The sequence below is a fragment of the Poecilia latipinna genome, unplaced genomic scaffold (assembly GCF_001443285.1).
Source record: "Poecilia latipinna isolate Pla-1442-1.1 unplaced genomic scaffold, P_latipinna-1.0 Scaffold1030, whole genome shotgun sequence".
Lineage (NCBI taxonomy): Eukaryota > Metazoa > Chordata > Actinopteri > Cyprinodontiformes > Poeciliidae > Poecilia > Poecilia latipinna.
This window is the reverse complement of record NW_015113646.1, coordinates 4,592-29,525: the sequence shown is the minus strand read 5'-3', so window position 1 is coordinate 29,525 and position 24,934 is coordinate 4,592. Positions and strand designations below refer to the sequence as shown.

At 40.8% G+C, this 24,934-nt stretch overlaps 1 protein-coding gene across 1 annotated transcript; it reads left to right on the top strand.

Moving 5' to 3' along the window:
- The first annotated feature begins 21,134 nt into the window (after window positions 1-21,134).
- LOC106958914 (transcription factor SOX-11-like) lies at window positions 21,135-24,477 on the top strand. Its single transcript, XM_015051088.1, has one exon. It carries the CDS (start codon window positions 21,434-21,436, stop codon window positions 22,538-22,540), a length of 1,107 nt encoding a protein of 368 aa, XP_014906574.1. The 5' UTR covers window positions 21,135-21,433; the 3' UTR covers window positions 22,541-24,477.
- Window positions 24,478-24,934: the final 457 nt, after the last annotated feature.

Below are 24,934 nucleotides of genomic sequence, written 5' to 3'. Positions count from 1 at the left end.
CAGTGGCGCCCCAGGGCAGCTGTGGCTACAATGTAGCTACCAGTCTGTGAACGGGTGAATGACTGATTAGTGTAAAACACTTTGGAGTATTCAGACTAAATAAAACATTATACAAGTGCAGGACATCTACTGTCTTAAGGTTTATTTGTAGAATTATTTGTTTTTATCTTATAGTCAAGGGCCTGATGAAATAATCAACTCTTAAAGCCATAAAAACTGACAAAAACAGCATTATACCAAGGTTAAATAACTGAGCCATGGTTGCCTTAAAAACATATTTTGCTACATCATGTCAGTTTTACTGCATCATTAACATTTAAAGAAGTCATCTAAAGCTGCGTTTTACACTTTGAAGAAATCTTGATCAATATCTTCCTGAACTCTTTGGGGGAGTGGATATTCCAAGCTGAAGCTACAGGTTGCGTCCATCTGCGTGTGTGTGCTGGTGAATTAGTCGGTGGGTGGCTGAGTGTCTCAGAACAAGAAGTTTCAGGCTTCAGAGTTGATATAATTAGAAACTTCCGTGCAGCTTCAGGAAAAAGAGTTAGCTTCCCCTCGTTTGTTTTCTTTGCACCATTTATCTCTCTCCTCTGGTGACACAATCAGGGAGTTAACCACCAAGTCCATCCTTGTGTCTGAACTTGCTCCCGTTCGTCTCTGCTGGTGTAAATCTCACATCCTGTTCTCCATCAGCCAAACAAAACAGCAGGACTCAGTAAAACACAGGGAGGGGAATCCCACGACTCAGCATGCTCCACGATCCACAGAGCACAAATCCTCTCTTGTGAACAAAGACTGGTCAGAGGACTGAAATGTTTAGATGACTTACTCAAGATTGAACATGTTTATTTGTAAAGTTATTTATTTAACTGAACCCACGTATGTTAGGATTTTATGTCAAACAAGTACAAGTTCTAGTATCTTCCGTGCGGATCAACACTCCCATACCCCCCTAAAAAGTCAGATTGTTGTTATGATATGAGATCCAATAAATGCCCAATAAAAAATAAAAGTCTGTGCTGAAATCATGTGGGAGGTGAGTTACTGTAAGCCAGCCCAGAAAGAGTAGACTTAACACATTCAGAGCATCAAATGGATGCAAGCCACAAAAAGCAAACTGTGGTTGGCGTTTGTTCGAAGAATCAAGTTCAGTTTCTCCAAAGAACAGCTACCCTCAAACTGTGTCTGTTTACGCAATGACACAGCAGTAGGTGCATCTGTCCGATGGCCGACGGGCCAAGTTCACCACGTCAACACCAGCTGGACGTCTGCCCAGCTCCCTGTCTGCAGCACTGACATGTCGATGCCAGATGTTAGGTTACTTTGTTGGTCAGTGTAGTGAACCGGGCGGACAAGAATAGATCTCATATGATCATTTATTTATTTCAGTTAATGTATGTAGAAGCAGTTCAGAACAAATTACATCCAATTCATAGTCACTTCATACAGAATCCAAATTTAAATCAATCCAATTTAGTTCAAGTTATAAACAGGTTAGTTTCTTTCCAATTAGCATAATACACTCAAATTTGGTTTATAATACTATTTGGTAGCACATAATTCAAAGAAGCCCAGCTGGTTTCAGAGTCGTTGACTTTGCAGCAACACATCACTTGGTGACAGTGGGAAGGAAAGACTCACCTTTAACCTCCAGCAGAACCAAGCTCAGTATCACTGGACATCTGCCAGGGACTTTGTGGGGTTGAGAGACACAAAAAACACAGAAGCATTGGTCCATGAGTACCGTTAATGAGAGAACATACTGAAAGTTCCATCGACAGCTACGTTCAGGAAAAACAACTAAAAGAAGAGACAGTAGGACAGCAATGGGCTCTTTGCACCTCAGCTTCCGCGTTCGGGGTAAAGCGGCTCGATTGTTTCCGATCCAATACAAATATCATTTACATTAGGTGCTTGCAGTGCTTGGCCAAGGTTTGTACATCGACCGGAAGCCCCAACAAGTCAGCTGGAGAAAGGTTTTAAGATGTTCGCCTCGTTATACATTCACTGACACGAAGGTGAGTTTTACTTAAACTTTGTGGCTAACATTAACGTTAGCTTATGCTAGTAGGCAATATTCTCGGACATTGTTCTTGTAAAATGTGCTATTTAAGTATCTAAACATTCTAACGGACAATGTTTTTACCTAATTTTCAAGTATATTATGTGTGTTTATTGTCGTTAGTGTCACAGACTAACGGGGTTCGGTTACGGTTCGGACTTTTTACTTCCGAAGCCTGACGGAGCTCAACAAGCCTCATAGCTTAACAGTAGCAGCTCTGGTGTCAAGAGATCTGGTTCAGCTGTTCAGGTTCAAAGTTGCTGCTTATGTCTCCGTGTTATTTCGTTTTATTACCTTTGCATGTTTCTTGTGAAGAGCTCAGATAGGTGTTTACAGCAGTATGTACAGGCGGATCAGTTGCTCGGCTGTCTGGCTCTGGTCTGCTCTCTCGTTCCCATATACTCGCTTTTTCAGGCTGAATATAGAAGTGATTCCATGGAAATAACTCAGGGAGGCTCCAAAATTTACCATCCGTATCCCCGGTAGTTTTAGGCTGATCCGGAGTGAAGTGAAGGCTGCAAACTTTGCTGTGCGGCATTAGCTGGTAGCGACAGATATTTATAAGCCATCTTCTTAATTCAGGATCGCTTGGAAATTAACAAAAACTTAAAAGCCCACTATATTAGGAAGACAACAATGTTAATAGTATTGTTTTTTTTTGCATCTGAAATACGACTTAGTCTTTTCTACCAGTCATGGTAACTCAAAGCGGAAAGCCGCATTAGCTCCTGGAGATGTGACGTCAACGCCTTAGGTGCAAAGAGCCCATACCTTCCACTGGAAAGAAAAAATAAATACCGTATTTCCCGGATTAAAAGGCGCACTCGCAATTATGGCGTCCATTTCTGTATTTAGCCCATACACAAGGTGCACCGGATTATGAAACGCATGTTAAAACATACCGTCAACAACAACAAAAAAAAAAAAGTAACGGAAACAAAACAGTAAGTTTAGATTAACTTTATTGGACTATGTAACAATACACTCACGTTATTTTTTATTCTTCTTCCACAAATCCATCAAAGTCCTCCTCTTCTGTGTCTAAAATGAGCAGCTGGGCAATTTCGCCATCAAACATGCCAGGTTCCCTCTCATCATTGTCGGAGTCAGTCTCGTTGCCAGGTGGCTGTTCAGCAATGATGTCGGCTTTCGCGAAAGCTCAACAGTTAAGGCCGATGCATTCGCCCAGGCATCCACCATCCATTCACACATGGCGGCGTAACTCGCCGGCGCTGCCTCCCCGCCTCGGTAAACTGTGTTCAGTCTGTCGGCCATCGCTCCCACGCCGCTCGCAACTTCTTTTTGAACGGCCGGTTTTTGTTAATTCTCCCGGAATGACGGCAAACTCCGAATTAGTTTGTTTCACTTCCTTTTTCACAGTAGCAGTGAGATGGGAGCGCATGGAGTCGCAGATGAACAGGGACGGTGATGCGTGGAAAAACCTGTCCGGTTTTTACCGAGGCCATGCTGCAGAACTCGGACAACAATCCTCTGATTGGTTTATTGCTGCTGGCGTACGAACTTTACGTATTACGCAATGGCACTGCTGATTTTTGAGAAAATTTAAGGCTTTTATGTGCGCCTTATAGTCCGGAAAATACGGTAGTTGTTTTTTGGGATTTCTTATTGGTCCTCTGATGTTCGTGGCTGTTACGGACCACAGAATACTTCAGACCTTCTAGAAACACTTATCACTGCCTATTTTAATAGTTTAATCACCCAATATACCTGAATATTCATTAATAAACAGTGAAAATAATCTCAACACTATCACTGAAACTAGCAGTCTTTCTTATCTCCACTCAATCAGCACCAGTGAAAATAAAAGAAGTTCCTGGATTGGCCGCTTTACAATCCCAGTATTGTCCCTAAGCTGCATTTTCTTTTGGATATTTAAAAAAAATGCTCCATGAAAAAAATCCATGCTACAGCACACTCCACAGAAATATCAGCAAATACTCAACTGCTGATTTGAAATGAAATGGTGACTAAATTTGAACATGTTTTTTAGAAGGCCCTATATAGACCTATATGTAGATTGCATTACTCCATCACATTGGAGGCATTGACTGCTCAGTCCTACAAACAATTACCCATCTTTAAATAATTATACATAAAAGCCAGAGAAACCAGGAGCTGGTTTTAAATTCAATAGTTTCCCTGTCAATTCATCAGTCTGAAGTGAAGGAATAATTTGAGAGCAGCCTGCTTTAAGACTAATGCAATCTTTGAAGCCACTCCCTCTAACATAAAACCTCCTATACATTAAGAAATGACAATTATTAGTGGAAAGCTGGAGGCAGATCACAAAGAGAAAACTCTGCTTTGCCCTTTTTCCTCCTACAAGCTGCTATAAATAATGACAGGTCACTAAAGATAGGCTTGGTGACTCACACACCTTCTCCTCGCCTGCTGTCAGAGAGGTCTGAGTACTTACACACACCTTCCCCCATGCAAACATGCTTGTATAGGTTTGCAGTCATATAATATAAAAAGTGAGTTGGAGGAAAAAGCTGTTGCAGATTCAGAGCAACAGCTGCCAGGACACCGGTTGATATCACAGATTCCCCTTCCTTATCTTCATATCTGACTTTATAATTGCTAATTAGGCAGTTTAATCAAGGATAGCACCGTATTGATCTGTGTGCATCCTAAGAGTCAGATTGTGTTAAATATGCCACAGTAATTATTCCTGCTCCAACAGAGCTGTCACTCACCCTCCAAATGGTCCTGTCACGTCTGCTTCACACCACTTTTATGACAGAAGACCAGTAAGACAACTATTAGACAGTCATAACCTCGCAGTCACACATACATATTCCTCCCCCCCCTTTCCCCCCCACACAGCCCCATTGTTCTGCACTTTGCACTGTCACATTATCTGTATTTTGCCATAATTGGACCTGCTGCTACTTCTTTGGCATGGCTGAGTGCCTTTAGTTAATTTAGTTGTATATATTGTTATTATTATTATTGTGTTTGCTTATTTATACTGTATATATTTGACCTTTTGCACGGGAGCTGCAATGGAAATTTCGTTGAATTCTGTTCAGTGACAATAAATGCTATCTATCTATCTATCTATCTATCTATCTATCTATCTATCTATCTATCTATCTATCTATCTATCTATCTATCTATCTATCTATCTATCTATCTATTAAGTCAGACCCAAATTACAATTAATCATTTGTCAAATTCTACTGACATGTCTACTCTTTGATTATATAATTACCTAAGAGCCATAATCTCCCATGATTGAGTCATAATCCTAAATAAGCTGTGTGGTCACCTCCTTCTCTGCAATTAGCTCATTGCTTGCATGAATGCAAGTACAACGGTCTGCACCCCATGCATCAGGAAAAATCATCATTCAACATGTCGATGGTTTTGTCCAGTAACATCCTTCTAATGAATCTGTTGACATAAAATTCCCACCGACAGCTGGGCTGTCACCAGCTGTTGGTGACAACCCAAATAATCCACACGGAAAAAGTCATCAAAACAAATACATTAATAAATCAAGTTATGTGTAAGAACGTGGAAAGGCACACGGGTACTGAAGGTGTGATGAAGAGAAAAAAACAAGCACAAAAGGCATTAGAAGCGCAGAAACCATCTGAAACCTGTTAGCATTAAAAAAAATCCTACTTTCTTAATCTGGTCCCAATTAACATTGGCTGCTTTAGTCCTAATTGATGAGTATAAAAAGGTTTCTCATTAACAAGGTAACACACAGGAACAATTTCATGATGGGTTAAGCAAAGAACTAGACATTTACAACCTTATTGTTGGGATATATACTGATGGCATTGGTTAAACTTCTGGATGCTCCATTATTTCACTTCTGAGTCATACAGAAGTGGAAAGAACACCATTTCACCATGAACCAGACACAACCAGGTGCTCAAACCAAGGTTTCTGACAGACGACTCAACAGTAAATGCCACGGCTTCTAAGCACAGCTGCTCAGTCATGCAGTTGGTAGCTCTGTTGCCTAACTGCAAAACGTCCAGGGTCAAATCGAGGTCTGGGCATATGACGGTTCTCTCTGGGTACCTCTGCTTCCTCTCTCAGTCCAATGTGTAAGAACGTTTGTCCTATGTACTTGAAGCCTGTTTCCTTTTTAAATATGCACAGTTTTTTTCATATTCTGAAATACCTGAAATCATGGTGATTCCATTAAATAAGAAATAGAAAAAATACATGATACACGTGATATATTCATATTTCTGCCACAGCACTAGTGCTCACCATCAGAGGAGACATGTTTCTATTGATAAACTTAACTTTTGATGAGCTGTGTGATGCTGGTGGAGCCAGCTGTGCATCGTCCAAAGAGACCAGAGTCCACAAATAAAAGCATTGCTGCTGTGTGCAAACTGGCATGAAGCAAAATAATGGTTTCCTTTGCAGTTCTGCAAAATACAGAAATTGATACAGCTGAAAAACCATCTCATCCTAGCACAAAACCTTTCTATCGAACAATGCGATTTTTTTTTTCAAAATTGGTGTGTTTTAATTAAGCAAATACATATGCATGAATGAATGGCCTCTATGTAGAAATCACCACACAAAACTCCACTTCTGAAGAAAAATATTGTATTGTTTAGACAAAGCCATCCGATCAGCTAGGAGGTCAGAGCATGGTGATGTGGCCTGTTTCTCAGCATGAGGTTCTGGCAGACTTCAGAAAGCTGAAGCGATAATGAACCAGGAACCTTCCTGAGATATTCTAGAGGGTTTCAGGAAGGAAACAACCCCAAGCACACAGGAAAGGAAAATCTCAGATGGCTTGAGAGAAAGAAAATAAAGCTGCTCGGATGACCCAACAAAAATCAATTGAAAAAAAATGAACTTCAGATCAGAGTACAAACTAAGGAACCAGAACTTTCGAGATTTGAAGACAATTTGTGTGAAATTAAGACTAGTTCCTCCATGTAGGCTCCCACAAATGCCTCTCTGTTGTTTGGATTACTTGGTTGTTGCCAACATCTGGTGTGAGATTCATAAAAGCCCCATTGGAAAACTAATTACTGAGAGAAACATTGATGTGTCCAATACTTATTTTCCCCATCATAATTTAGACTGCTTCAAGCTCGACATATTTTTCAAATGTTGTTTACATAACCTGAAAATGAGAACCTATTTAACTCCATTTGCAGTCAGACCCTGCATGTGCAAGAAAGACACATGCAAATACATACGCCAGTGTATGCAAATGCATCCTCATGCATGTATGCTCATTCTGACAAGGTGCAGTCTCTCAAATTCACACGGGTGCCGCACACACACAAACACACTTCCTCTCACATGCACGTGCATGTCAACCTTCCTGCCCACACAACACTTCCCACATCTCACCCAGAAACAGCCTGGCATCTGTCACAGCAGGAGGGAGTAACACACACACACAGCCACTCAGAAGCACAAACACAGCTCTGTTGTCTCCAGCGAGTGTACCCTTTTGACCCCTTGACAGGTACACAGAGGATCTCAAAGAGAGAGGAGAAGCCTCGGAGCAGGTCTACAAGTCAGAGTTGTGCCCTCTCCATAGGTAGCTGTCGAACTGCTGGGGGCTCCGGGGACGGCCGCGCCTCTCCCAGGAAGCCATAACTCTCCTCTCAGGAAGTGAGGTGTGTCTGGAGCGTTATCTACATCTCTCTGGGTGAGAAGCAGGAGGACAAGAGGTCAGACAAGTAGGGGACCACTTATATCATGTTTTATGTATGACATGTGGCATGTGTTTGAATATTTACATGTGTCTGAAGGTGATGCAAATAGCGAGGAAAACAAGGGGAAGAAGTTCAGAGAACTCTGCTTCCTTTGTCAACAAAGTCTCTGGGTAAACAGCGTGATGCAATGTCGTAGCTCAACCTGCAAGTCTGGCAACTTTCCAATCTATTGATCCGCCTTAAGCAGCCACATATTAACATTCTGGAGACTATTAGCCTCTTCATTATAACCTACTGATTTCTTTTCTTTCATATATGATGAGGACATTTTGTTTTTCTGGTTAGTTGAAGTTTATCATCTTATCACATGATTTAACAGCAGCAATGACCTTCAAATGTTAACATGGATTTAAACAGTTTCCTTCTCTTCTTGAACTGGTTGGTTTCATTCCCACCGGACCGGAGCATGCTGAAAGACCCCTGAAATAACGCGCTGAAAGAATATAGATGATCAGCCCCCACAAAGTGAAGTTAAAAGCTTTCCAAGTGATCCTGGTGAACTCTTCAAACACTCCCAGGCATATAATTAAAAGGTAGCGTCTAATTTCTATGAGAAGTAAATTAGTAGCTGGGCTTCATTGTTGAATCGTGGCTGGTGGCGTGTGGCCTGGGGAGATGGATTGAATGGATCAGAGAGGGTCGGACAGTCACAGGATAATTTTGACAATAGAGTTCGGGGGGGTGTCATCCATCACTCAACAGCTTACATGAAAGTTTTGACAGGTAGAGGTCACAGCAATGTGGCAGGAGCCAGGAGAGATGGATGCCTTTAATTTGGGTAATGAAGAGTTAACCATCTTGGGAGAGCAAGAGGAGCGTTAAATGGCAGAGCCGTTCACCATTAAAAGAAAAGCCTTATTTAATTCCTTCAGCCCTAATGAAAGACATCGAAACACAATCCTTGATTGACAATGAGGCCCTGGCTGTAATTCCCCACAGACAGTTCACTTAAGTTCCCTCCCTTGTTAATCTCAAATATAATGAATTGCAAAACTAAGGTTAAACGTGGCAGCGTGAATTCATTATCACTAATACATTAGCCCATAAGATGATTTACAGTGCGGTCTCTCTCTTATTTTCATTAACAGTGAACGGCTTTGATTTAGTTTGGAGCTGCTCGGCTTCGCCATCAATCTCACTCTCTTGGTCATTGTCCTCTCATATCTGACCTCTTCAATCAAAAACCCAGCAAAGTATTAAAATGTGGAAGAATGGAAAAGCTGGTGGAAAAAAATATTATTCTGCTTTTTAGTGCGAGTACAAGACCCTTTTATCAGTTCGCCGGAAAATATATTCATCCAGAGCTGTCATTCAACTTCATCCTTGACCCTGGTCTTATTGTTGCAGGCTTAATGGTAGAGCTTCTGCTGAGATAACAGTTAATGCTTCACTGTCTTGAAGCAGAAGACTATGTTAGAATAAAACACCAGGGACATTATTTGCATGCAGCACTGACATACATATGTATCTCTATATGGTCTTCTGTCATTAATCAGCCAAAAGAAAAGCAACGAATATACATGCATCACTTTAATTTGTCAGGATTTATAGAAATCAAACATTTATGTATTCCTTGTGTATTTTCAGTCAAACTTGGAGGAACATCAAACATAAATCAGCATGTCATGTTTATATGCCCTCAAGCAGTATAGTCTGTGGGTCTAATTTACCTCACTTAAAATACCACATCTGCATTGATCTACTTCATTTTGCTATGAAAAAGTATTTGCCCCCTACAGATTTCTTCTGTTTTTGCCTTGTTGTCAGTTCTCTACATGTTCATGCATTTCTATCATGACTGTGAGCCAGAAGGTGTTTTCCTGCCACGTCCACATTGCTGTTGTGAAAACTTGAACGGGGCGCTAAGCAGAGGCAGCCGCTCTGCTGAGTGACAGGAAGGTTATGTTTTCCTAATGACGGTTTTTAAAGCTATAGCTGTTGCTAATTGGGGTGATGTGTACAGTCCCATGTCCCCTTAAGACACGTCTAGCTAACAGGGATTAGACATGATTAAGATCCTGCTCTTCCTGGTGCTTCAGCAGCTCAGAGTATTTATTCACATCGATCAGATTACTGAATGATCGACCGATAAAGATCGCAGGGGTTGCAATATTTCTAGGCAGCCAGTCTGATGAAAGTTTTTAAAGCTGCATCAGTAGAAATAACTGGGGTGCAACAAACTGCAGACGGAGAACAAATGTAGTATTTAGGCAGTTGGTGTAATACTTTGGGTTATATTTTACATTTTATTTAAAGAAAACAGTCTTTTCTAATGAAAGAAATCCTTTTACACTGGCAAAAAGTTTATTTTATAATTGCACTCAACACACTTTAATGGTTCTCAGTAATTAACAAGACAATAATTATCTGCTATTTCTTCTACGGCTTTATCTGGAGGACAATGTTTATTATTATTTATGTTTTTTTTTCCAATACTCTCATGCGAAACTTGCAAAATTACCCTGATATAATTTTTTATGTTAATTATAATAGTTCCATGGATAAGAAGGCAGAGAAAATCTTAATCTGCAGCACATCTTAAAATAAAAGTCTGAAAGGTAAGAATTAGTGGTTTTTCATTTGCCTAACTACCCAGGGCGGCTCAGCTTTGTGGGCAGTTTGATTATTCACTTAAAGATTTTGTGGCACTATTGGCCTTTTATTTGACAGTAACCTGACAGGAAATGGAAAAAAAACTTTTTTTAATACTTTTATTTTTCCGTCCTCCTGAGCACTAACCCATGTAATGGCTGCAGTGAACTTATTTTCAAGTCAAGCTCCTTTATTTTAACGATTTTTGTTGGATTTGACTCGAGCTAATCAGAAACTCTGAACTTTCCTCTTTTTTTGCTTGTTAGTCGGAGCCAGCTCTGAGGAGCCCCCTCATGTGTTTTCATTTGTGCAGAAACTCTTTGAATTTAAAGAGGGCAGGAAATTCTACCTTGTTAAAATGAATTGTCATGTATGCTTGACAGACGCTTATAATGAGATTAGTGTAGCTACGTATCAAAGAGGAAATGTTGGAAATAAGAGAAGCGCTAATCCGCTCACAGCTTTATGACTACATTTCTTCTCTACATGGTTTTTGCAAAACTTTGCCTTCCTACTGATTATCTGAATTGTTTCACAGCTCTCATTTTGTAATCCTGAACTCAAAACCAAGCAAAAAAAGGACTGGAATTAATAACAATCAGAGATTTTGTGTTGATATCAGACTTGTAATAATAATTTACACAAAGGGATAAAGCCCTCTGCTTCAGCAGATTAACATAATCAGTAAAGAAAATCACACAAACCTATTAGCATAATCAGAATCTAATCATGGAGCTGCAGGGTGAGAGGCTGTGACTACTGACATTCTGACACTTAACTTCACATGTGACTGTTATTGACGAGAGTTTCTAAAAGTCACATCGTTAACTTGTTCACCTCATAAAGGTGCCAGGAGACCAAAGTGTGATCAAGCTTTGCTCTACCTGACTGGATCTGGGGCTGCGATTTGACACATTCATTACCAAACCTTCTGTTATTGATTTTTAGATAGATAGATAAATGGATTTTAGTGGGAGTGAGGCTCCCATGCACACAGCTTAGCCTTTCCACATCCCTACGTCTCCTCCAGTGACCTTTACTGTTAAGATAAAGAAAGCTCTCAAAGCACACTGAGGGATGTGGAGGATTTGTAAAAGAGGACATTTATGAAAATCTATCCTGAAGCCTCTCTTAGAAATCCTTAGGAGACATGAAGGAAAGGACAGGGAGTCGGTATGTGGAAGGAACATACCGAGAATCTAATATGGATGAAATGCTGGGAAAAATACCAGTCTATATGTGCATACGTAATGCAAAGTAAAAAGGAAGTCACAGGAGTCTATAAAAAAGAAAGAAAAACCTTTCTGTGGCTCTATGGGTCTCAAGACGTCCACTGAGAATATAAATACACAGCTGAGAACATTAACTTGTGATTCAGTTAGTTTATAAAAGCTGAAACTGAACAGGAAAGAGTTCTCATAGTCTAAGGTGAGGTTAAAGTTTAGAAGCAGTTAATATCCTATCTGCTGTAGATAAACTCTTTGTGTTTTCCCCAGATGCTAACGCTAACGTCTGGCCCGTTACGAACTTTCAAACCTTCACTGAGCAGCTGAGGTCTGTGTTCACATGCAGTGGAGGTGCAACACAAACTTAGAGGGAAAAATGTAAAGAGTTTAGACAAAGAAACTGATAAAATGGTGATGACTCACTACTCTGCATATTTTAAAAAGCAAATATTTTTCTCCTTTGCACCAAACAGCTACAAACCATCAGTATTAGATGATTTTCAGAAAGGGATTCTAGAGTGAAAACATTTAAAATAATTGTTTATGGTATAAACACTGGGATAAGAGAGCTTCAGTCTGGCTCTCTGCGCTAGAAACCACAACCTTAGTGACAATTTTAATAGTGTTTCCACATCTGTCCATTTGAAATCTTCTAATGGAAAAAGGAAGTTAATGACAGAGAGGAAGGGGTAAATTATCTGCAGCATTAGACAAGCGACACCCTGGACAGGTCGCCAGTCTATCACAGGTTAAAAAAAAATGGACAAATTGCCACATATGCAGACACACTCACTCCTAAAGGGGATTTAGACAAATCAATTAATCCAACATGCATGTCTGGACGTTGGGAGGAAGCCAGAGTTCCCAGAGACAACCTGAGCATGCATAGGCAGAAAGTGCAAACTCCATGCAGAAAGAGCCCAGACTTGGATTTGGACCGCAGCATTAAAATGCATGAGCAAAGCTGGCCTCTATTTCATTACATTTAATAATTTTACTGTAATTACACCACATATTTTCACCACAGAGTTTAAACACATTCAGTTTTGTGTATATAAGTAATAAGTGTAAACAGAAACAAATCTAAATTAATATCCTGCGTTAGTCTGGACTTTTCTGTCAGAAGTGAATTTCTGTCACATAAAAAATTATATATATATTTTTTTGTTTTACTTGTGCCACTCTATATTATGATCTCAAAGTTTTTATTTGTCCTGTTTTATTATTCAGGAATGACAAGACTTCACTTGCATTGTTTCTCAGTTTGCTGGTTTCTAGCAGAGTAAAACTGTTGGGGGTTCAACTAATTTTGCTTCAGTTTTAGGAGGTTATTTGTCACAGTATGTGATTGGAGGGATTGATTTTCTCCCTCCCACTGCATTGATGAAACCTCTCCTGGGGGAAGCACTAGCAGGGATCCATCTCATGCTGATAACTTTGAGCTATCTTATCTGGTTTCTGTTCAAACAAGACTGAATGCTCGGCTTTGCTTCAGGTGTTTGTCTCTCTGTGTGTCCGTGTCTTCCTGTTTTTTGTTTTCAAGGTCAAAACCTGATTGATTGGGGAAGGCTATTTTTCTACTATTGTTGGAGTATGTGGCAAACCATAAAATAATATTTAAAACAATCTCTTGATTCACATATTGTAAAAATAATACACATGAAGCAAAAAGTATTAGTATTACAACTGCTAGGAGAAAGTATTTAGATGAGACAGCTGTTAATCTAAGCTATCTAAGCTCAATGCGGTAACTTTCTGACTGGCTCAGGTGTCATTAATCATCTCTTGTGCGTTAGCAAAGTTGTTTTATTTTTTATTTTTTTACAAACAAATAAATACTTTGAAACAGTCCTTAATCATTTAGAAAAATATTAAGAAACTATTAACGTTGTCATATAGGGAGAAGTCTCCGAATAATTATTGTATCACATTAGAAATATTTGAAATGATGAAGTTAAATGATAAAAAAGATAAATAAATAAAATCATGTGCAACTTACAACTGGTGACTTTGATTCTGGGTTGTCCAACCAGTTTTTCAGGACCTAAGATGTGTCTTATGTTTGCGCCTGAGATGTGTCCACAGGGCATGGATTCTCAATTTGTCATGCTGCTTTGAACCGTCACCATTCAAATGGTAGCGCCAACACCATAAACCAGTAAAACCTCAGAGCACAGGATACAGATGAGGGTGACTATATGCAGCGGCGGCCCCACACGAGTCTCTGCACACACTGGCTAGCAGTCAACAATCTTATCTTAACGGGAGGCAAGTCTGGGCTGGCTGGGGTGGCTTCAGTGGGAACAGCTCTGCACTTCTTAGAAATCAAGTCCTTGACTGCAACTTTATCAGGAGTTTTTTTTCTGAAGCTGCTTGTTTGAACACAGCAGCTCAACTGATTCATTAATTTACCTTTGTAGCACCGAGCAGAAAACAACCATAAACATGGTTTCTATTCATTATTGTGCCAGAAAAAATGTGGTTTTCATCTCGTTTGCTTTAACAAGGTAAAAAAATTATTTCATCTTGGCACGTGAAGCATTGCATTTCCAAAGTATGCAAAGTTTTCCTTGGTTTCTCTGTTATTTCCAGCAGTGTGTGAGAGAGCAAGACCTGACCTGCAGCCATACAATCCATCAGCATTAGTCCTACACAGTCCCCAGACTAAACACACTCTCATTACAGTGGCTGCGATTGCCCAGAGGGCTCTTCTTCTGCACAAGTTTATTAACACAAGACATAAAATACAATACGAAACCTGGGTACGCTGGACTTTTACAGTAAACATCACTTCAGTGCTTCTGGTATATAATTAAAGGATTTAAATGGCCGGAGCTTATTGGGAATGACATGGCAATATGATTACTGTGGAACATGCTGTACCGTGTATAGAAGAGTTGCTCCAGCATGATGTCATCTTCTGCAGGCCGCTGTGGATCCACGTCTGTGGTGTGGAGAGTGAAAGGCAGCAGCAATGAATCAAGAAACAGCATCCTCTCCAATTATTGGCAAGCCTTATAAAGACGAGTAAAAGAGCAGAAATTAAATTCATTTTTTCATAATCTGACATGTTAAAAATGTAGAGAAATATACCCTTTAATTTCAGCACATTTTTTTAGTTGGAAAACACTTCATGGTAGGAAATAATAAATATTAATGACACAATCACAGAAAATTGATTGGATATTCCACAACATTCTGTGTTTAAATAACCCCAACATTTATTCCCATTAAAAATGACTGAAATCATATGATGAAGACATAATTACTCTGCAATTTTCAAGCTTTATCTAATTTAAAACTTTGTTCTGCTACTAACTGCTGGAGTGAACGCCACAGTGTGGTCCTTCAGAAAGGACGACTTAACAGCATCTTTAAAGCAGGAGCGTCAAACTCATTTTTATTTTTGGCCACATTAATATCATGGATGAAAACCTCAGTCTCAGATTTTTTGTTGCCTCCAACTTTCTTTCTTCCAGGTTTTCCTCATTTTACTGTCCATCCATCTCCTCATCTATGCTGACCAGATTCTCTGCTCCTGCTGACAAAAACATTTTTGTTAAACAATTGCAAATTATTATTTTCTTTTTAAGAATCAGAATTATGCACTACTTTGTGTCCATTTGTCATATGGAATCCCAATAAAATACATTAAGTTTGTGATTATAATGTGTCAAAATGGAAAAAAAAGTGTAATAGTTATACAAGGGACATTATTTCCCATGTACAACCTTTATAATTTATTCAAATACTTCAGTTCATTTCCAACAAGGTGCATCCTTTTTGCAAAATTAAATATTCATCTATTGCATTGGTCTCAAATTCAAGTTTGCTCTTTTCAAACGAGATTTGCCTGTGCAGACATAAACTTTGGCCTCTGATTCCATTTGTTTGTATCCTTGAGATAAACAGTTCCAGCAGCACCGTTCCTTAAACATCAGCTGTTTACATTCACGACAAGATCCTCCGCTCTCAAGTATCTGCTAAGCACTGGACCTTGAGAGACAGAGGCCACATCAAGGAGGTCAACAAAGAACCCGACACCCCGAAGAAACATTTGCATTGAGTTGAGAATGTAAAGCAACAGCAGGGCATAAAAGTGCCTTTGAGGCAGCAAACACCTAAGTGGTAAAACAACAGCCTCCAAACGGCCGTAAAATCTTCCTTATTGTCAAAGTTCTTCTTATCTGTGGAGGGAGAGGCAGGACAGGCTGATCTTTGAGGAATGACAGCGTAGCTACGGGCAGCCTGCGAGACAAATGCTGGACCAGCTGACGGGGCTCGTTTTGGTATCATCTCACAAGTTAAGATAACAAAAAGGGTTTCAGTAACCGGCATACATGTGCAAACTATAAATCCTGAGAGTCGGAGCTGATATAAGATTTCACCTTCAGAAAAAGCCTGGACAAAGATTGCTCTGGGAAGCAGACATGGGTGGATTTGTCTTAAATTACCTGCTGCTGGAACTTGTTACATAAATCCTATGTATTGCTCCAGATTACATTGAGTGACTCCTCTATATGGGCCAGAGGACTCCAATTTACAGAATGGCAGTAAACATTGCAACCTGAGTATAGAGGATAGTTGAGGATGTGTCTGCCAAGTGAAAAGTTAATTTGCGTTTTCATGTGCCACCAAAACACCCCCGTTTCCTCACCCTTAGCCCCCCGCCTCCTCTTGGCCCGCCCCATTGTGAAGCCATCAGATAGTGGCTTCCAGAGGTCCACACCTGTCTCAGGGCTATGCAGAGGAGATGGATGCATGCATTTTGAGCATCAGATAGCCGCTAGCAAGGGTTAGTATTGATCTAACGCTTCACTGGGCCTTTGTGAGAGCAGCAGCTGCTTTCGGGGGCTTTTAGATAAGCAATGCAAAGGGAATTGTTTCTCCTAAAACCTCTTTTTTTTCAGCCTGAACACATGAAAACCATCACTTAATTCAACACTCCATCGCTCTAGAACAAAATGTCCTTTCCCCTGACATTAAAATCAGCAAATAAGCATTAAAACATCTGCCTTCAGGGAACTGGAACGAGTATTGGAAATCACACAACGATATGCAGCTCTTTGGATTTTCTTGTTTAATCATCTGTAGTCTCCAGAGTGGAAATAAAAAGGAAAACTCTACATGTTGCAGTGTTGCTCAGCTATCCTCTATTGGTTGCTACGCCTACACTTCCAGCCACTGAATGAAGCTGGGGGTGAGATGAAACGCAGTGGGGTGGGACGGGGGGTCAGCGTGAGACCCTCCCTGGATGACTCACCAGCCGCAGCAGCGCCTCATCGCCAGCCAATAATGAGGCATGCTAATGAGCGGGACGCCCACCCCAGCGCTCATCATTAAACGGCGTTGTGATTCATGTCAGGACAGGTGGCACCAAGCTCATCCCTTACTGGACCCATCCACACACAGCGTGACTCTGTTGGTGTGGACCGCTCTCTACTCAGAGCCTTACTTTGTTGTGCTACCACTTGGGCTGGGACGATTAATCGTGATTAATCGATTGTTGAAATAATTGTCAACTAACTTACCAATCAATTAATTGTTAACTGGAGTATGCAGACTCAGAAAAAGGAAATTTGCTGAAGAATGCACTGAGTGGTACATCAAAACTGTACAAATAATGTATACATTTTTTATCTGAGATTTAAAATCTTTTGTCAGTAAATAAGTTCAAGTGGCAGTTTTAGCCTCATCTTGTTGAAAGTCTGCAAAAAAATATTACTTTTCTTTACCTTTTGCTATCCAGTTATGCATCGGTTAATTCAAAAACTAATCAACAGATCAGATCTGTACTTTATTGATGAATTAATCAGAATATCTGAGCTTTGCACATGTTGATGTTAGAAGTATTTTAGCTGCAGATGCTTCCTTTGCTACAAATGATCAGGCGTTAACCATCAGGATGATGTTATTGCATTTCAGGCAATAAAATGTTTTCTTTCTTATTTAAGAAGGAGTTGAATTACTTGTTAATTTGCATATTTTATGTATTTCTAATAGTATTTACAAAAGGCTTAAAAGGATAAGTGAAACATTTCCTAAATGTGCCAATTTTGTATGTGATTAATCAATTAATCATCAGAATGATCTGTAGAATAGTTGATAACTCAGTCTGGGTTTTGCTGCAGGGCTCCATATTCATCCCTTTACAGGGAAACTAAATAACCTACAGATGAAACAACGTCTCTGTTTTTCAGTGTCTCATCGGCGCTCAGAGGAGAATTGTTGCAGGTCCTTGTTAGACTTTACAACCTTCACTGCCCCAAACAAACTCAACAAATCTTTATGAATCTGCTGTTATTTACACTCTTTCTCATGTCAGATAACATTCCTGCTGCTGTTTTCACATCCATGTCTGCAGTTTTTTCACTTGTAAACAGTGAGATGTTTCTTCTCCATATTACATATTGTATATTTTTGTTTCTTTAAAGATCCTCATCAGTTGCACATTTCTTCTAAGATGAGGTTGCTACTTTCAATAACAGTACAGTTTCATTCTTTCCTATGTTGTAAATTTCCTTCTTCTGTACAGTCTCTTCTTAATGTGTACCTTTGTATGAATAAGCATGATCACAGTTACCTTGTGACACCTGAATTTCCCCACAGTTGAATAATAAAGGATATTTCTACTGTGTTCTAAAATGCTGTGTTTTCCCCCAGACTGCATCCAGTCCAAACAGGATCATTCGTTCATCTGGAAGAGGAACGGGACGGCTGCTCTGATGAATCCATCAGGACAGAAAATACTGACTCGCATTTGCATGAAGGAACCTCCTGAGAGCGAACATCTGATAAAGTTTAATCAGCACAGGGTGGCCATGATAAAGCATTTCAGCTCCGTCTCTGTCTGGGTGGGTGAGTCAGAGGTTTGTCTCTGTATGTTCCAGGGATGTAGAGGAATAAGTCCCTGTTTATATCCCAAAATGTCTCTCTCTCTTAATCTGAACCACTTTCCTGAGCCATGCCTCCTTTAGCCCTGTGTTTCTTTTCTTTTTTTCTTCCTCTCTCTCTCCCTGCTATCCTGTCTCTGCTTTCTGGGCTCGGTCTGTATCAGTTGAGGCACTTCTTAAGCCCCAGCTGCGGGAGAATACGGCGGCTTGGTGGGGGGAGGGTTTCAAAAGGGTAAGTGATTGCCCTCTAGGGGACGAAGCAGAGAGAAAAAAGCAGGACGCCTTATCGCCCAAGCCTCCAATAGCACTGCTGGCTCCCACCCAGAGCCACAGGGGAGGCGTGTGGAGGGGATGGAGGAGACGCCAGCTCGATGCTACACTGCTTCTTGACACAGCAGACTCAGCGGGGTTCCTTCCATCTCCTCCTGCCAGTACAGGCTCAGATAGCGGCTGCACAGGCAAACGTTGCCATCTGAATGAGCGCCTCTGCTCTGCGTTCCACACGAGGAAACGTTCAGATTGTAAAGAAAATAAATAAAAAAAATAACAGCTTGTTTATCTTGTAATTTTGGTATTCATCCATTGCCTCAATTAGTTCACACAAATCAGCCATTTGGTTGAGGTGATCTGTTTTATGAGACGTGTTGTTCCAGGAGATGCTGCAGGTGTTTGCTCACTGTAAACAGGAAGTGAGCAGAATGCGCTACTGACCTACTTTCTTCATTCAAATGAAGGCATGGAAACAAACGGGAGGAAAGCCACAGGAAGCCGCTGAAAACAGAAATGAATGGATGTGGCTCCACCTGGCCTCATGGTCAGCACACGTTTGGCTGATTTACTGTTGGCACCCTTATTTATAAATAAATAAATAAATAAATAAATAAATAAATAAATAAATAAATAAATAAATAAATAAATAGGATTATGTTTTCAATTGTTAAATATTAAATTGAAATAAAAAAATAAGTAGAAATTTACATCTATGTTGACTATATTAGTATTTGAAACATTAAAACTTAGAATCACCTCCAAAGATGCAAAAAATAAAAAAATAAAAATCTGACCCTTTTTCATGCTCCTTAATAAACAACTAACTCTGCAACCATGGTGACTGCAGGAGGTTATGTTTGAAATAAAGACTTTAAAAATGTTATATTACCTCAAAAGACCCAAAATTCTGCTTCTTCCTCCATTTTGTCATGTTCCACCTTTGTAGTTTTGCTCATTTCTGTCCAAACTTATTATTATAAGCAGCTGACTAAATCTGGACATTTCATATCACATTTAACAACTGACAACTAATGTAATTTTCCATATTTTAATCATATCCTGCTTTCAGGAAATGATGCTTTGTGACTCCAGTAAATGACACAGCAGCAGGATTCTGGTCCGTTATCCTGGTTTCATCAGGGTCATGTCTTATTTTATATCTCAATAATTGATGAAAACACTGAACCACAGTAAAAATAAGATGGTTTAAGTGCTTGGGGAAGAAATACTTTCTTTAAAGGGGTAAAATGTTGGCAGAAAATGATCAAATAGGAAAGTGAAGGTACAAATGATCAAATTGACCAGAAATAAAAAAAAGACTGAGTTTCTGACTCTACTGTAAATATGTGAAGCCTTATCACTACAGTGGACATTAAATTGTGGGTGGTGTCAGAATATGAGAAAAATATAGATTTTTATTTTGATTTGCCATTTTGATTTTATGTTTCTATTACTATAAAAACCTGATTTAAAGTCCAACTCATTCATTTTCCCTTCCACTGTGGCCACATGCTGTAAAATCAATGACTTGATACATTCAGCAACTAAACTAAAACCAAATAGTTTCATTTAAATCTGTCGTTATGACTGAAATGATTAGATTACATGTTTCTGGATATGAATGGGTTGTTTTTCAAACAGCCTGTAAGCCAACCAGATGGTTTTTATGTTAATAAGTAAAATAAAATAACTATGTTTTTATTTTATTATTATTTTGCTTCTCACTGTATTTTGATGACAGCATCCAAGTGTGAAAATATGCACATAACGCAGTGACGTCACAGGAGCCGGCTGGTGGAGGGGGTCAGAGGTCAGTGATTTAAAGCTTTTAATAGTTTTAATAAGAAAATACTTTTACATGTTGTATTTTAAAATGAACCTAAAAAGAAAACACTCATTTTTTTATTTTTATATCAGATTCTGTGAAGGTTCAGAATGCGCAGCTCCTCATTAATACATGAGTAAAATGCATGAGGCGGTAATGACACCGCAGCGCTGATATGAAGCTGTTTCCAGCTGTAAAAATATAACACTGGTTAGCAGACAAGCAGACGCACCGACGCAGCAGGCGCCTGGAACAGTGTCCAAGCGCCACCTTCAGTTTTCAACCTGAGGGAGGAGGGGAAAGGACAATAAGTCAATATTTTCCCACAATTCACGTGGAAAACATGGTTTGTCATCATAAAAATAACCTCCTGATATTATATGAGGAAAATTATTAGAAAACTGAAGTCAGGCTTGTGTGCGCTCCGGTGCGTAAAGCCGCTGAGCGGAGCGCGGCGCTGACTGGGTGTTTAATATGCTTGTCTCGCCCGGCGTGTTGCCCCAGACACTATGTAGCACAAATCCCCACCTCCACTCAGAGCCTCCTGCCTCCACAGAGCAGAGGAGGCAGGAACCAAAAGGGTTAACCGGAGTCCTGGAGTCTTCTGAGTCTGCTGGGCGGAGTGGAAGGAGCGGGATTGGATGACTGGGCTGTGACGCAGGGGACATGAAAAAGCTGATAACTAGTTAAGAAGGCAGTTTGTAACTCTGGAAAAAGAGTGCAGAGCTTGAGACACGTTAAGCAGAGGACGTGGATGAACCAGAGAAAGCTGAGCCGTCCTGGCGGTGAGGAGCTGTTAGAGACTGCAAAGTGACTCCGAACTGCGGACAATGGTGCAGCACACGGACCACGGCGAGACGGATGGCAGCATGTCCAGGGAGGCCACCGACTCGGAGGAGAGCGAGTTTATGGCATGCAGCCCCGTGGCAATCAACCCGGACTGGTGCAAGACGGCCACCGGGCACATCAAGAGACCCATGAACGCCTTCATGGTCTGGTCCAAGATCGAGCGGAGGAAGATCATGGAGCAGTCCCCAGACATGCACAACGCGGAGATCTCCAAGCGCCTGGGCAAGCGGTGGAAGATGCTGAAGGACAGCGAGAAGATCCCGTTCATCAGAGAGGCCGAGCGGCTGCGGCTCAAACACATGGCCGACTACCCCGACTACAAGTACAGACCCAAGAAGAAACCAAAGCTGGACGGCTCCAAACCCTCGGCGTCGTCACCGGAGAAGTGCGGCAAGATCGCCAAGACTCCCAGCAAGAAGTGCTCCAAGATCAAGACCAAGAGCGGCTCCAAGACCGCTCACGGCTACGCGGAGGACTGCGTGTTTCCCAGCATAAAAGTTGCAAAGACTGTGAAAAGTGAGCTCACCGATGAGGACGACGATGACGAGTATGAAGAGGACTACCGGATGGGCTTTAAGGCGGGAGAGGAGGAGCGCCTGAGGCCGTACGGCGTCGCCAAAGTTCCGGCGAGCCCGACTCTCAGCTCCTCGGCGGAGTCGGAGGGGGCGAGCATGTACGAAGAGGTGAGGAGCCACAATAGACTGTTTTACAACATCAAGAGCATTTCCAAGCAGGGCGCGCTGCACGCTGCCTCCGTCTCACCAGCATCCTCCAGGTCGGTGTCCACCTCCTCCTCCTCCTCCTCCAGCAGCAGCAGCAGCAGCGGCTCCTCGTCCGGGGAGGACGCGGACGACCTGCTGTTTGACTTTAGTTTGAATTTCGCTCCGAGCGCCGCGGGCTCCGAGCTGGGCAACCCCAATTCAGGAAACCTGTCCCTGTCTCTGGTGGATAAGGACCTGGACTCGTTCAGTGAGGGCAGCCTGGGCTCCCACTTTGAATTCCCAGACTACTGCACGCCAGAACTGAGCGAGATGATCGCAGGGGACTGGCTGGAGGCGAACTTTTCCGACTTAGTCTTCACATACTGAAGAAAAAACACAGAAACTGTTCCTCTAGTAATAACAGAGAAGGAAGATATGAAATTATATGTCCTGGTCAGATTGTCCCCAGCCCTGCCTCTTGTGGGTTTTCTAGCAGAGGGAGGAGGAGGAGGAGGAGGAAGAGGAGGACCGTGATCCGAGGTGAGGTTTGAGGAATGAGATGCTTCTGAAGCTGGTAGCAGAAAAAAAGAGAGGAGAAAAAAAACGGCAAGGTCTGCAGACTTTTTTTTATCTGACAGCATGACAGGGTTTTCTGGATTTTTTTCCCTCATAGGTCTGCATTTACTGCTCAGCTTAACCAGACCACAAAGGGAAGAACTTCTATGCATCTTATCCTCTTCAAGACAAACAAAAACAAACTGCAGGGAGCTGAACTCGGACTGTGGACTGTCTCAAAGCAAATCTGTGAACTGAAGATTGTTCAGGATGCTACTTTTCAACGGTTTGTGTAATTTCTAAATGCCGCAAAAATGGTTTTGTTTTTATTTTTTGATTTTTTGGTTCGGTTTTTCCTTTTTGTAACTGATTCCTTTTACCTCCTGGTTTGGAAAAATCAAGCAGCCTAAAACCTCTGCAGAGTATGCAGGTGCGGAGGAAACATTTTGATACATAACAGACCTCATCTTTTTAAAAGAAAAAGATATTTTCAGGCATATTTTTGTACAGTTGAAAAGGGAATGTTCTTACTGTGCTTTCAGTGAGTTTCAGGCACTTCTTCCCTTTATCCTTTGTTTTTACGCATGCAAGGTGAGTCCTGGTTTTAAGGATTAAGTTAAACAGAAGACTTGCATCAAAAATGCCTTGTGATTTTAAACTAGGTTTTGTACAGTTGTAGAGCAGATTTGTTGAGTATTTGTAGACGATACAATGGCATCATGGGGAACACATACCTCAGAGCTGGAACTAGTTTCAAGATTGTATATGTACTGTAATATAGTAAAGTTAGGAGTTTATGTATATCATACTCGTGATATGTGGATGGGTCCCGATCGCAGGTGTGAAACTGGATTTCTTTTTGGTATTTTTTATGGCACATACTGTTTTTTCCCCCCCTTTCTCATTTTTTTGTGCAATATATACTCTTGAGATACAGACCATCAACAATTGTAGCAAGTGATGGAAAAACAGACTCGTGCACTGTCGACATCATCTCGGGTTATGATGCTGAAGCCTCTCTGGGCAGGGAAATAAACAGAATCAGCTGGAACTGATACAAAACAACTGTAATGTGGCCTGGTGGTGTGATGCATGCTAAGAAAACACATATATCAATTTGAATGTTATTCGGATCTCATAATGGGGCAGAACTGACCGCAAAAACTCACACTTGATTGCAAATTAGGGAAAATAAGAGTTCCACAGAAAAAAAGGGGCAAAGTCTGATTCAGTGGTGGCCTGGCTTTATTTTACCAAGCAAGCAAAAAAAGAACATTCCATAGTCCTGTTTCATGAAATGAAACTTTATTTTAAAATCTGAAGACTGCCTTCTTTTTTTAAAGACATGAACCACAAACCTGTATTTTTTATTTCTTGCACTTAAAAAAAGCAGATATTGTTTATTTTTTATGTGGGTCTTACATATGAAGTTTGTTTGATTACGAGTTTTTTGGAATATGGCTTAATTATATGCCGAGACGTTTTGTTGGAAGTTCTGGGCAGTAGTTACTTCACATTCCAAGTGTGAATCTGTCTTTGACTCATCTTTTTAATAAATAAGTACCTACCACCATCCACTGTCCTTTCAGTTTGTGAATATATGTACACAGATGTGTTATTTCTTGCGGTTTTGAAAAGGATGTGACGACAGAATTATGCCTGTTTTTGTATGTAGGCGGAAATCTTAAATGGATGGGCTCAAACTAACATGTGAATTCACATTTAATAAAAAGGAGAAAAAAGCAAAAAAAAAACTGTTTTGAACTGAAGTGTTGAGGTGTTCTCTGCTCTTTTCTTTCTTTCACTTCGCCTAAAACAGACGAGGCTTCTTTAAGAACTTGAATTGCCCGCTTGTAAGTGGTTAGAGCTGTGATTGGTTGCCGTGGTGGTCCCCTTGGAAACAGAGCTGGAAACGGGAGCTGCTGCTCTCAGCGTGAGGGAGCTCTCAGTCTGCCTGGCTTTCATTCAGAAAACCAGTCCTCCACTCTTAAAGCACTCAGCACACAGCAGCTTCGCACATCAGACCAGGAAACGTCTGAATGCAGCTCAGGGGGAAGGGAAGCCGGTTACTGACGGCTAAAATGTAAAATAATGGATGTTTAGTTGTTGCTTAAAACATTAAAAGAGATCTAAATCCCTCATTCTTAATATTGACTCAATGACGCTCACTTCTTAGAGCAGGTTTTGCAATCTGCTGCTTTACAGTCCTCCCACTGTAACTGTTTT